Raw genomic sequence first — 15,304 nt, forward strand, 5'->3', positions numbered from 1 at the left:
TCCCAATTAGGGGCCGATTCCCACGCACAGATTTCCCACTTGCCAAGATTCCTACGGTGTAATTAGAGGACACAATTGTGGCCGGGCAGCAAATTAACTTTTGTGCTGTATCCAAATGGTATTGTGAGGCGCTCAGGACTCGGAATTAGCCTCCCGTGACAAGGCGTCCGAACACAGGGAACGCCGCAGGATGAGGGACGCCAACGTACAGAGAGACCGTCTGTAATAAAGAGAGAGAACTACGCAGCATGAAACAGAGAGAGAGGAGACAGCGGGACAGAGAGGTATACAGGAGAGAGCGTGCAATAAGAGTGCAAGAAATAACATGATGGAGAACAACAAAGTGCAGTAAGGAGAGTGCCAAATACAGAGAAGAGCGCAGAAAAGAGAGGTAGTGTGTAACAAAGAGAAGAGAAGTGCTGAAAAGACAGCAAGAGAAGGAGCGTGGAAAAGAGAGCGGGAAGTGGGCGCAACAGAGAGAGAGAGAGAAAGAGACTGGGCGCAACAGAGAGCGAAAGAGCGAGCCAACAGAGAACAGAAGGAAGCGCGCAACAGTATGAGCAAGAACAGCAGGGAGCGCGCAACAGAGAGTGAAGGAGGGAAGTGCGCAACAGAGAGAGACTAAGCGCAACAGAGAGAGAGAGAGACTGGGCGCAACAGAGAGCGAAAGAGCGAGCCAACAGAGAACTGGAGGAAGCGCGCAACAGAATGAGCAAGAATAGGAGGGGGGGCGCAATAGAGAGTGAAGGAGGGAAGTGCGCAACAGAGAGAGACTAAGCGCAACAGAGAGAGAGAGAAAGAGACTGGGCGCAACAGAGAGCGAAAGAGCGAGCCAACAGAGAACTGGAGGAAGCGCGCAACAGAATGAGCAAGAATAGGAGGGGGGGCGCAATAGAGAGTGAAGGAGGGAAGTGCGCAACAGAGAGAGACTAAGCGCAACAGAGAGAGAGAGAAAGAGACTGGGCGCAACAGAGAGCGAAAGAGCGAGCCAACAGAGAACTGGAGGAAGCGCGCAACAGAATGAGCAAGAATAGGAGGGGGCGCGCAATAGAGAGTGAAGGAGGGAAGTGCGCAACAGAGAGAGACTAAGCGCAACAGAGAGAGAGAGAGAGAAAGAGACTGGGCGCAACAGAGAGCGAAAGAGCGAGCCAACAGAGAACTGGAGGAAGCGCGCAACAGAATGAGCAAGAATAGGAGGGGGCGCGCAATAGAGAGTGAAGGAGGGAAGCGCGCAACAGAGAGAGACTAAGCGCAACAGAGAGAGAGAGAGAGAAAGAGACTGGGCACAACAGAGAGCGAAAGAGTGAGCCAACAGAGAACAGGAGGAAGCGCGCAACAGAGAGTGAAGGAGGGAAGTACGCAACAGAGAGAGAGAGAAAAAGAGACTGGGTGCAACAGAGAGAAAAAGAGCAATCCAACAGACAGACAAGGAGGGGAGTGCGCAACAGAGAGAGAGAGAGAGAGAAAGAGACTGGGCGCAACAGAGAGCGAAAGAGCGAGCCAACAGAGAACAGGAGGAAGAGTGCAACAGAATGAGCAAGAACAGGAGGGAGCGCGCAGCAGAGAGTGAAGGAGGGAAGCGCACAACAGAGAGAGACTAGGCGCAACAGAGAGAGACTAGGCGCAACAGGGAGAGAGAGAGAAAGAGACTGGGCCCAACAGAGAGTGAAAGAGCGAGCTAACAGAACAGGAGGAAGCGCGCAACAGTATGAGCAAGAACAGGAGGGAGCGCACAATAGAGAGTGAAGGAGGGAAGCGTGCAACAGAGAGAGACTAGGTGCAACAGAGAGAGAGAGAAAGAGACTGGGCGCAACAGAGAGTGAAAGAGCGAGCCAACAGAGAACAGGAGGGAGCGCGCAACAGAGAGTGAAGGAGGGAAGTGCGCAACAGAGAGAGACTAGGAGCAACAGAGAGACAAGGAGGAGGAGCATGCAACAGAGAGACAAGGAGGAAGAGCGCGCAACAGAGAGTGAAGGAGGGAAGCACGCAACAGAGAGAGAGAGAAAGAGACTGGGCACAACAGAGAGCGAAAGAGTGAGCCAACAAAGAACAGGAGGGAGCGCACAACAGAGAGTGAAGGAAGGAAGCGCGCAACAGAGAGAGATTAGGCGCAACAGAGAGAGAGAGAAAGAGACTGGGCGCAACAGAAAGCGAAAGAGCGAGCTAACAGAGAACAGGAGGAAGCGCGCAACAGTATGAGCAAGAACAGGAGGGAGCGCGCAACAGAGAGTGAAGGAGGGAAGCACGCAACAGAGAGAGACTAGGTGCAACAGAAAGAGAGAGAAAGAGACTGGGCACAACAGAGAGAAAAAGAGCAAGCTAATAGAGAGACAAGGAGGGAGAGAGCGCAATAGAGACAAGGAGGGGAGAGATACTTCTAGTTTACATAATTTGCAGAGCAGATCCCATTACTGTTTTGCTACCTTTCCCATATAACCCTGGAGGACTCTGCAGCTCACTCCACGTTATATGACGGATCCCATCGTTTCAGGGTCAGGTGCGCGGCGCGGAGCTTACACTCCATCATCACCATTGACACTAAGGTGCAGCAGAAGTGACATTCCAGTGATTTACATACCTGAAAACAGGAACTTTCCTATCAGCTTACTGGCACCAAGAGAACTAACTCCCGATATAATCTCCATATCTCGTGAGCATACAGTGACAGCGCACACTCGGCTTCCCACACCATCTAAATCTTCACCACTGGGCCATAAAGTGACGGAATCCATACATTCCCTATTACTTCTGCTATACCTAGGTTATGTGTCAGTCTTCACTGCCGATTAAGCATCCTATTCATTCAGAAGGAACAGATCTACAGAACTAGTCAGCCATTGTGCTGCAGGTGATGGAAATGTGGTGACAGGACTTCCAATGTAGAAGATCCAGCAGTCACCCCCTCCACCATGACAACAACTGCGCATCACATGACCAGCGTCAGCCAATTTAAGACCACTGTGTCTTTGATGGGGGGGGGGGGGGGTTACACAAATCCAATCCACAAAAGTTGAGCCCAAAAAGCAACAGAGTTTGGAAGGATCCGTGTCCGCACGGGGAACAATGGCAGCAATGTGCCGTGATGCGGGCGCCTTGTCTTGTTATTTCCTCCAAAACTGACTCGACCGCATTGCTCGACCACGGAGCTATTTACAGCGCTGCCTTGGTTAACCCCTGCTGACCCATATCCTCATACCGTACCGCCATCATACGCACAATATCATATGTGAACCCAGCTCTCTATACATGGTCACGGTGTCAGTCTTTACTGTAGTTCTGGCATTCTATTCACGATCAGTGCTACAGACCATAGAGTAGATAAGAATAACTCTGCCCCATCTCTGTCCTCCCGTTATCTCCGTTCTCTGCTGATACTCAGAGCCTCGGGGTAAGGTGGCGGCCGACCCTACAAACATGGGGTTAGATTATATCTCATAATACGGCGTCACTAACCTTGTTGCCCATATCAACCAATCGTGTTCAGGCGGCTCTGGAGCCATGACAACCGCGCGGCGATTGTTTATTATTACAATTAGTTGTTACACAGTTTCAAAAATCTGGGGCGGAGTCAGTCACCATGGAGATACTCACACTTTTTGGGAAGCGCTGCGCTGCCTCGTACTGTAGACGGACTCTCTGCGGCATCATGACGTCATCCTGGAGAGAAAGAGGAGGGGGGTGTGATGTCATCGGTCACATGAGGCGGAAAAACAAACTCAACATGTATAAGGGGGGGGGGGGGGGGGATGATGAAGTTATAACACGTGACATATAAAGAAGGTTCTGACTACTTATTACATAATAACTATCATATATTACCGTATGTTATATTATTATCCATGTTCTCTCATTGTGTTACATTAGTATACACCGCCTGTGCCGGGTATGTCATACGTTACAGGTGATATTATACATCACCTACATCAACTCAATATACAATGTCTATGTAATATCACTATATCTGCTACATTATTACTTATGTTATTACACTTTACCCATCTTATATCAGTATACATTGTCTATGCAATATCATCATTACCCATGTTATATCGTTACAACTGACCTGTTACACTATATTATTACACATCTATATACTATTACTACTATACATTACCTATGTTATATCGTTACAACTGACCTGTTACACTATATTATTACACATCTATATAATATTACTACTATACATTACCTATGTTATATCGTTACAACTGACCTGTTACACTATATTATTACATATCTATATACTATTACTACTATACATTACCCATGTTATATTGTTACAACTGATCTGTTACACTATTATTACATATCTATATACTATTACTACTATACATTACCCATGTTATATCATTACAACTGACCTGTTACACTATAGTTTTACACATCTATATACTATTACTACTATACATTACCCATGTTATATCATTACAACTGACCTGTTACACTATAGTTTTACACATCTATATACTATTACTACTATACATTACCCATGTTATATCATTACAACTGACCTGTTACACTATATTATTACATATCTATATACTATTACTACTATACATTGCCTATGTTATATCGTTACAACTGACCTGTTACACTATATTATTACACATCTATATACTATTACTACTATACATTACCTATGTTATATCGTTACAACTGACCTGTTACACTATATTATTACACATCTATATACTATTACTACTATACATTAACCATGTTATATCGTTACAACTGACCTGTTACACTACATTATTACACATCTATATACTATTACTACTATACATTACCTATGTTATATCGTTACAACTGACCTGTTACACTATATTATTACACATCTATATACTATTACTACTATACATTACCTATGTTATATCATTACAACTGACCTGTTACACTATATTATTACACATCTATATACTATTACTACTATACATTGCCTATGTTATATCATTACAACTGACCTGTTACACTATATTATTACACATCTATATAATATTACTACTATACATTGCCTATGTTATATCGTTACAACTGACCTGTTACACTATATTATTACACATCTATATAATATTACTACTATACATTGCCTATGTTATATCGTTACAACTGATCTGTTACACTATATTATTACACATCTATATAATATTACTACTATACATTACCCATGTTATATTGTTACAACTGACCTGTTACACTATATTATTACACATCTATATACTATTACTACTATACATTACCTATGTTATATCATTAGATAGACACAATACCGACATGAATATGTATTTTCTAATCAGTATACATTAATAATGCTCCAGTATACATTATACTATGTTGCATTAGTTTGCCTTATCTATGTAATATTAATGTATATCACCTATGTCATATCATCTAAATTACTTCTGGCACAGTATATATTACACAGTAGCTATGGTATATTGGTATACATTGTCTATGCGACCCTGTTCTAAGTTATCTATTCTATAGTATATTATTGTTATTGTATTCCCTCCATCTTCTATTATACGTCTCTGTGTATATTCTGATATATTCCAGGATTTCACCCTGACCTAACCCTGTGATGGAGGCGACCTCCACAGCGCCCCTTTACCTGACAGTAGATATTAGATTATTACATGACTTGATTTATTACATTTTATTACGGCCTGAACAGTGTCAGGGTGTAAATCAGCGGCGCCATGTGACGCTCATCAGCCTCATACAATCCCAGGGCCAGTCACCCTGATTTATATGACGCCGTATACCGGGTGGAGGGTGCGGCAGGGGCCCCGCTGATCCGGGCTCTTGGCACACAGGTGTCTATAGATAAGACTGAGGGAAATGCAGAAGTGACAACAGAGATTTGAGGAAGTTGTTGAGGTGCGGGGCCGCGTCTGACCTTGTGCAGGTTTATTGCAGGCTGATAGATCACATGCTATACCTCCTTAAAGGGACAGCAGACCCCAGCCAATCGGGTGACATGGCCTGATCACAGCTCAGACCCATTCAAGTGAATGAGCTGAGCTGCAATACCAAGCACAGCCACTAGGCAGTATAGGCAGTCAGTTATCTCACAGCTGAGGGTTTGTTACAATAATATCCTGTCCAGGCAATTATGGTACATACATTTCTCTCCTATGCAGATAGTTTGTTACAATGTATCAGTGTAGACAGAATGAAAGTCTAAACGACATAGAAGATTTTATAGAATGCAATGGTGCCAAACCCTCAGCTGTGAGAAGGCTAGGGCGCTGTTCATGTCTGTGCTGTTATTGTTTCTGATAAGTGTTCCAAATTTTGCGACGCTGATAGAAACCTCTGAACAATCCGCTGACAGCAAGCAGAGACCTGACAAACGCTGACAATGTCCTATGGATGAGAGCGGTTCATGCAGAGCCTCCTGGTGCAGCGCAGACTCCTCTAACCACATGTAAATCTGCGCTGCTCCTCATGCGTGTCACCAATGACTTTCACACAACTTTTTCACTTTCACTAAACTTCCTCAGCAAAAAAAAAAAAAAAATTCTGCTTTCCGAGAACATGAAACGCAAGTAGAGAGAAGGAGTCAGCGGGTTGGGGGGGGGGGGGGGGGGGGGACATGAAGCGCCCGATGACATCACAAACCACAAGGGCAGAGGTTAAGTGATTTGTCAGCGCTGCCATAAACCCTGAGGATGAAATTACATCTGAAGCTTTGCTAGAAGGTTACTGAGGAAGTCGTGGCTGGGGAAAGCTGGGTGGAGGCAAATATGGCCGCCATTACAGCTACAGCCGCATCTCACCCAGTGCCAGGGTCCATGAAATGGGGGGGTCTTGTATCATACAGTAGGTGACATGGGGGGCTCAGGGCTCGGTCCAGGAAATACGACCGACATACAGTCCCCATATCAGGGACCGCATACACCCAAGTGAAGATGGGCTCAGACTAACAAATGTATTATGAGGTTCTGCAGCAGCTCCGGTGTGTATTATGAGGTTCTGCAGCAGCTCCAGTGTGTATTATGAGGTTCTGCAGCAGCTGAGGTGTGTGATATGAGGTTGAGTAACCCTGAGATTGGGAGACTTCTTGTACATGTTGTGGCCCCGGTGACCTGTGATACGGTTATAATTTATGTCATCTTTATTATCTGACAGACCCTCTGCCCAGCCCGCTGGGTATCTGATCATAAGGAAGAAATCGGTCAGTGCTATGACAAGCACGTGGGTCCATCACCCTGCACCCTTTGCACTGCACCCTGTGCCCCTGCAGTCCTCGTCCCTGCGCCACTCACTCTGCACCCCTCACCCTGAATCATAAACTCTGCACCCCTCGCCCTAGGCCTCTAGCACTGCGCCCCTGCACTCCTTGCCCCTGCTCCACACAATTTGCACCCCTCACCCTGCACCCTTTGCACTGCACCCTGCACCACTCACTCTGCACCCCTCGCCCTGCTCCCTTTGCACTGCACCCTGCGCCTCTGCACTTCTCGCCCTGCATCCTGCACTCCTTGTCCCTGCGCCATTCACTCTGCACCCTGCGCTCCTCGCCCCTGCATGTCTCACTCTGCACCCCTTGCCCTGGGCCACTCACTCTGCACCCTGCGCCCCCCGCCCCTGCATTTCTCACTCTGCACCCCTCGCCCTGCTCCCTTTGCACTGCACCCTGCGCCCCTGCACTTCTCGCCCTACATCCTGCACTCCTTGTCCCTGCGCCATTCACTCTGCACCCTGCGCTCCTCGCCCCTGCATGTCTCACTCTGAACCCTTTGCCCTGGGCCACTCATTCTGCACCCTGCGCCCCCCGCCCCTGCATTTGTCTCTCTGCACCCCTCACCCTGGGCCTCTCACACTGCACCCCTCAACCTGAACTCCTCGCCCCTGTGCCACTCATTCTGCACCCCTCGCCCCTGCACTCCTCACCCTGAACTCCTCATCCCTGACCAAAACTACAAGCAGAAATCAAAACAATCCACACCACACCTAAAGAATGAGAGAAAAAAGATGGTGAAGTTGGAGAGCCTGAGCCTCCTGGGGCCGGAGGAGTCCACAAACTGTCCGAGATAGAGCTGTGAGTCAGACCTCAGGCCCCGGAGTGCAGGGAACAGGAAAAGTCAGCATCGGCCCCAAGGAAATCTGCAGATGGCTGAAAAGATCTGAGTCACAGAACAGAAGACCAGAAAACAGTGCCAGGAGGTCATCGCCTCCTCTATGGAGCCCTAGGATTAAAGGGGACCTCCACCATATCGCATAATCTCTGTATGGAGCCCTAGGATTAAAGGGGACCTCCATTACATCCTATCAGTCTGTCACTAGACACCATTGGCACCTGATGGCTTCCCCCTCGGGGTCGGGATTCACCCAGACAAAGTTCCGATTCCCCGCGAGGATTTACAGCTCAACCTGAGATCCAAAACGTAAAAGAAATATTCTAAGAACACAAACAGATGTTATATATAAATACGTCATCGGATGGAGTCGGGTTGATGTGCCGTATATAGCGGAGCGGATGAGTCTATACTGACAACCGTGAAAAGGGGAATTTCAGAAGCTCTGAGTCACCGATCTCCAAGGAAAAGGAAAGGAAGAAGGAAAAATACAGCAGAGAAAACACCAGGCCAAGAAGAGGCAAAAAATCTGCAGGGAGCAGCTGTCCGGCCAGGTCAGGGGTCGGCATATATAGGGGTCGTATAAAAACCATCAAACCTCGAGGAAAAAGAAGGAAGATTAATACACAGAAGACACCAGCCAAAAGGAGGAAGGGGTTAAACCCAACCCCCCCATCCCCACAAAAACACAAGCGAGCACCTGTCCACGCAGGTAAGAACTAAAGCCCCCACCAAACCTCTATGAGCCTCCTCGACCCTTCATGGACTGGACCAAGAGACTGGAAGCTCCTCAAAGTCTCCCAGATCCATGTGCTAAGATGTCAACGATTACAAGGAAAAACACTCAAGACCCCCTCGGAGGAGCCGTCACATGGACTGGAAGAGGATTACACATGGCCATGACTTATTACATGAGGTCTGATGCAGCTGTCCAGGGGTGGAATCTCGAGAGCGTGATTCAGCAAAAACAATCCCAAGAAGTGATTCATGTACCCAAGTCCTGGCCGGGCCCCCAGGGAGTGATTCATGTACCCGTAAGTCCTGGCCGGGCCCCCAGGGAGTGATTCATGTACCCAAGTCCTGGCCGGGCCCCCAGGGAGTGATTCATGTACCCCTAAGTCCTGTCCGGGCCCCCAGGGAGTGATTCATGTACCCCTAAGTCCGGGCTGGGCCCCCAGGGAGTGATTCATGTACCCCTAAGTCCTGGCCGGGTCCCCAGGGACTGATTCATGTACCCCTAAGTCCTGGCCAGGCCCCCAGGGAGTGATCATGTACCCCTAAGTCCTGGCCGGGCCCCCAGGGAGTGATTCATGTACCCAAGTCCTGGCCGGGCCCCCAGGGAGTGATTCATGTACCCCTAAGTCCTGTCCGGGCCCCCAGGGAGTGATTCATGTACCCCTAAGTCCGGGCTGGGCCCCCAGGGAGTGATTCATGTACCCCTAAGTCCTGGCCGGGTCCCCAGGGACTGATTCATGTACCCCTAAGTCCTGGCCAGGCCCCCAGGGAGTGATCATGTACCCCTAAGTCCTGGCCGGGCCCCCAGGGAGTGATTCATGTACCCCTAAGTCCTGGCCGGGCCCCCAGGGAGTGATTCATGTACCCCTAAGTCCTGGCCGGGCCCCCAGGGAGTGATCATGTACCCCTAAGTCCTGGCCGGGCCCCCAGGGAGTGATTCATGTACCCCTAAGTCCTGGCCGGACCCCCAGGGAGTGATTCATGTACCCCTAAGTCCTGGCCAGGTCCCCAAGGAATGATTCATGTACCCCTAAGTCCTGGCCGGGCCCCCAGGGAGTGATTCATGTACCCCTAAGTCCTGGCCGGGCCCCCAGGGAGTGATCCATGTACCCCTAAGTCCTGGCCGGGCCCCCAGGGAGTGATTCATGTACCCCTAAGTCCTGTCCGGGCCCCCAGGGAGTGATCATGTACCCCTAAGTCCTGGCCGGGGCCCCAGGGAGTGATTCATGTACCCGAAAGTCCTTGCTGGGCCCCTAGGGAGTGATTTATGTATCCCTAAGACATGGCCGGGCCCCCAGGGAGTGATTCATGTACCCATAAGTCCTGGCCGGGCCCCCAGGGAGTGATTCATGTACCCCTAAGTCCTGGCCGGGGCTTTCCAGGAGGATCCAACATCATCCAACCCCAGCTTTACAAGGACTAGAAAGGATGACAAAGACCTTACTGAACCAATGAAAATGTCAACATTGATCAATTGGTGACTACTCGGCACCGATTGGAGGGTCTTACCTGGACCACCCTAATAAACTATCTACAACCTCAGGCCCATCAGATAACTGAGCCTTCATCGATAACACGACCACCAAAAGCTACAATCCTCGGCCAATCCTGAAGTGCAAAGGCAACTGGGGTGGGGATAGCCCCAATGGGCAACCAGGGATTACAGGGCTCATACGGAGCCACTACAATCTAAAGAGCCACAGACATGGGAAACTATAGATGGCCCCCCATTACACCATCAGAGGGCCCCAATCAAACCACAAGGGCCTCTGAGGCCTTGCCCAGACGATTAGGAACTCCAAGAATCACTAAGGTCATCCCCATCTCCATTGTAATACTGAGTACAGAGTAGAAGGAGGCCACCCCACCCCACCAGGACCCCAACTGCAACACTACATACAAAAGACCACCGCTACCCAAACTGTGAATTGCAAACCAGCTGGGGAAAGATGGGGAGAGAAAACTGGCAAGAAAAAGACTGGTAAAGTGGCCGAATCTTCACCGGTGACCTAGATGTAAAGCTATAGCTGATGACTGAGGTACAAGCAGAAATACACCAAAAGTTTCCTGTCCAAGGGATATCATGACAGATGACTCTGCTGCTGACTATCAATGAAGCTCCCACAAGCGCAGACCGGTGGGGCATGACGCAAGTACGGGCCCCTAGAGGAGCGGGGGCCGCTCCCCACTGACCTCACTATGTAAAAGGTGGTTGTGCAGCCGTACTGAGGACAGATGGGGGAAGATCCAGGAAGCCGCGGCCACGGAGATTGTCAAGGTTGTTGATAAAGGGGAATGTGAGAGAATAATCTGTAACTGAAAATACCGCAACGAAACGGCAGCTTCTAATAAACGTGGGAGACAACTCAAGGCCGAGATAGGAGCGCAACAGACACAGCAACGAAGAGGCCAACTATTGTCTCATGGTCCAAGAAGAAAAAGACGAATCCAAGTGTTAAGCAATCACATCATATTACAGGAAAAACACCGCCATATGGCCAAAATACATAAGGAACAATATACCCCTGTATACAGGAGCAGTATTATAGTAGTTATATTCTAGTACATAGGAGTAGTATTATAGTAGTTATATTCTTGTATATAGGAGCAGTATTATAGTAGTTATATTCTTGTACATAGGAGGTAGTATTATAGTAGTTATATTCTTGTACATAGGAGGTAGTATTATAGTAGTTATATTCTTGTACATAGGAGTAGTATTATAGTAGTTATATTCTTATACATAGGAGTAGTATTATAGTAGTTATATTCTTGTACATAGGAGGTAGTATTATAGTAGTTATATTCTTGTATATAGGAGCAGTATTATAGTAGTTATATTCTTGTACATAGGAGCAGTATTATAGTAGTTATATTCTTGTACATAGGAGTAGTATTATAGTAGTTATATTCTTGTACATAGGAGCAGTATTATAGTAGTTATATTCTTGTACATAGGAGTAGTATTATAGTAGTTATATTCTTGTACATAGGAGTAGTATTATAGTAGTTATATTCTTGTACATAGGAGTAGTATTATAGTAGTTATATTCTTGTACATAGGAGTAGTATTATAGTAGTTATATTCTTGTACATAGGAGCAGTATTATAGTAGTTATATTTTTGTACATAGGAGTAGTATTATAGTAGTTATATTCTTGCACATAGCAGTAGTATTATAGTAGTTATATTCTAGTACATAGGAGTAGTATTATAGTAGTTATATTCTTGTACATAGGAGTAGTATTATAGTAGTGATATTCTTGTACATAGGAGTAGTATTATAGTAGTGATATTCTTGTACATAGGAGCAGTATTATAGTAGTTATATTCTTATACATAGGAGCAGTATTATAGTAGTTATATTCTTGTATATAGGAGCAGTATTATAGTAGTTATATTCTTGTACATAGGAGCAGTATTATAGTAGTTATATTCTTGTACAGAGGAGTAGTATTATAGTAGTTATATTCTTATACATAGGAGTAGTATTATAGTAGTTATATTCTTGTACACAGGAGTAGTATTATAGTAGTTATATTCTTGTACATAGGAGGTAGTATTATAGCGGTTATATTCTTGTATATAGGAGTAGTATTATAGTAGTTATATTCTTGTACATAGGAGCAGTATTATAGTAGTTATATTCTTGTACAGAGGAGTAGTATTATAGTAGTTATATTCTTATACATAGGAGTAGTATTATAGTAGTTATATTCTTGTACACAGGAGTAGTATTATAGTGGTTATATTCTTGTACATAGGAGGTAGTATTATAGCGGTTATATTCTTGTACATAGGAGCAGTATTATAGTAGTTATATTCTTGTACAGAGGAGTAGTATTATAGTAGTTATATTCTTGTACATAGGAGATAGTATTATAGTAGTTATATTCTTGTACATAGGAGTAGTATTATAGTAGTTATATTTGTGTACATAGGAGTAGTATTATAGTAGTTATATTCTTGTACATAGGAGCAGTATTATAGTAGTTATATTCTTGTACATAGGAGCAGTATTATAGTAGTTATATTCTTGTACATAGGAGTAGTATTATAGTAGTTATATTCTTGTACATAGGAGGTAGTATTATAGTAGTTATATTCTTGTATATAGGAGTAGTATTATAGTAGTTATATTATTGTACATAGGAGCAGCATTATAGTAGTTATATTCTTGTACATAGGAGCAGTATTATAGTAGTTATATTCTTGTACATTGGAGTAGTATTATAGTAGTTATATTATTGTACATAGGAGTACTTATATTCTTTCTGGATTATACTGTTCGGTTGCGACATATTTTCACGAAGGTGATGCCAACAACAACGGCATAAATAAAAATGTTTTTATGAAAGCCAAACAAAACACGAATACCATGTGCCCCATTGAGTACGAACCAAGAAAATATTAACAAGAAGAACAAGAAGCCAGATTTTTATGAAACCCTCCTAACATCCCATAAACAGGCAGCCGTTCCGTTGCCAGACTGAAATGTGGTTTACAGATCTTTCAGGAGCCAAATAATATAGAAGGATGGGGGAGGGGTGGCAGATTGACCCAGAGCAAAGAAAACCATTGTTCTAGACTGTTTGATGTTACAAGTCTCAATATTAAATAATGTCAGTCGCTGTAATTACTGCACAATGGTCGAGTGTTCACCAAAATGAGCCGCATCAAGCAGGTGAAGAACCAGAATCCGTCTCCTGGGATTGGGACACTGAAGGGCAATGCATATGGACGGTGCAGGGCCCCAAAAGAGAAGGGAGCCAGGGGCCCATCGTCAGGTGGAGGAGACAAGACTGGGGGACACCACAAGATCCAAAACTAGGGGGCGTAATAGAGCACCTTATAGGACCCAACTGGTAGCAGGACTCCCCAAGCAGCACCCCAAAACCGGAGCAGTCCTCACTGTCGTCACCATTTACGCTTCTTCTCCGTCCGACTGCAACACAAGGCGAAAATTAAATCAATAAAAAAAAAAAAAAAAAAAAAAGTAAATTCCATTGTCGGCTGCCAAACATAAAACTCCTAATGAAAACTTCCTGTCGAGCGCTGGACACGAGGCGGCAATTACCGGCCAGAAGTTCTAGGGTTGTAAACTACTTAAAGGACCGGCACTGTTGATGATCGGGCCGCAGAACAGGCACGTGTGCACCCATGATGATCGGCCCGCAGAACAGGCACGTGTGCCCCCATGATGATCGGCCCGCAGAACAGGCACGTGTGCCCCCATGATGATCGGCCCGCAGAACAGGCACGTGTGCCCCCATGATGATCGGCCCGCAGAACAGGCACGTGTGCCCCCATGATGATCGGCCCGCAGAACAGGCACGTGTGCCCCCATGATGATCGGGCCGCAGAACAGGCACGTGTGCCCCCATGATGATCGGCCCGCAGAACAGGCACGTGTGCCGCCATGATGATCGGTCCACTTAACAGGCACGTGTGCCCCCATGATGATCGGCCCGCAGAACAGGCACATGTGCCCCCATGATGATCGGCCCGTAGAACAGGCACGTGTGCCCCCATGATGATCGGCCCCCAGAACAGGCACGTGTGCCCCCATGATGATCGGCCCGCAGAACAGGCACGTGTGTCCCCATGATGATCGGCCCGCAGAACAGGCACGTGTGCCCCCATGATGATCGGCCCGCAGAACAGGCACATGTGCCCCCATGATGATCGGCCCGTAGAACAGGCACGTGCGCCCTCATGATGATCGGGTCACAGAACAGGCACGTGTGCCCCCATGATGATTGGGCCGCAGAACAGGCACGTGTGCCCCCATGATGACCTACTGGCAGAACAGGCACGTGTGCCCCCATGATGACCAACCGGCAGAACAGGCACATGTGCCCCCATGTTGATCGGCCCGCAGAGCAGGCACGTGTGCCCTCATGATGATAAGCCCGCAAAACAGGCACATGTGCCCCCATGATGATTGGCCCGCAGAGCAGTCAAGTGTGCTCCCATGATGATCGGGCCGCAGACCAGGCATGTATGCCCCCATGATGATTGGGCCGCAGAACAGGCACGTGTGCCCCCATGATGATCAGCCCGCAGAACAGGCACATGTGCCCCCATGATGATCAGCCCGCAGAACACGCACGTGTGCCCCCATGATGATCAGGCCGCAGAACAGGCACGTGTACCCCCATGATGATCGGGCCGCAGAACAGGCACGTGTACCCCCATGATGATCGGGCCGCAGAACAGGCACATGTGCCCCCATGATGATCGGGCCGCAGACCAGGCACGTGTGCCCCCATGATGATTGGGCCGTAGAGCAGGCACGTGTGCCCTCATGATGATAAGCCCGCAAAACAGGCACATGTGCCCCCATGATGATTGGCCCGCAGAGCAGTCACGTGTGCTCCCATGATGATCGGGCCGCAGACCAGGCATGTATGCCCCCATGATGATTGGGCCGCAGAACAGGCACGTGTGCCCCCATGATGATCAGCCCGCAGAACAGGCACATGTGC

The 15,304-nt window shown here is 47.2% G+C and overlaps 1 protein-coding gene across 2 annotated transcripts in view; it reads right to left on the minus strand.

The window, feature by feature from the left end:
* The window catches only part of QTGAL (queuosine-tRNA galactosyltransferase), a 187,135-nt gene that overhangs the window by 131,683 nt on the left and 40,148 nt on the right, over positions 1–15,304 (minus strand). For both annotated transcript variants that reach the window (XM_075278159.1, XM_075278158.1), the window contains exon 6: positions 3,592–3,657. In XM_075278159.1, the coding sequence (XP_075134260.1) occupies positions 3,592–3,657 (66 nt within the window). The remainder of the gene's footprint in view (positions 1–3,591; positions 3,658–15,304) is intronic.

This window comes from Leptodactylus fuscus, chromosome 6, assembly GCF_031893055.1.
Source record: "Leptodactylus fuscus isolate aLepFus1 chromosome 6, aLepFus1.hap2, whole genome shotgun sequence".
In the NCBI taxonomy this organism is placed as follows: Eukaryota; Metazoa; Chordata; class Amphibia; order Anura; family Leptodactylidae; genus Leptodactylus; species Leptodactylus fuscus.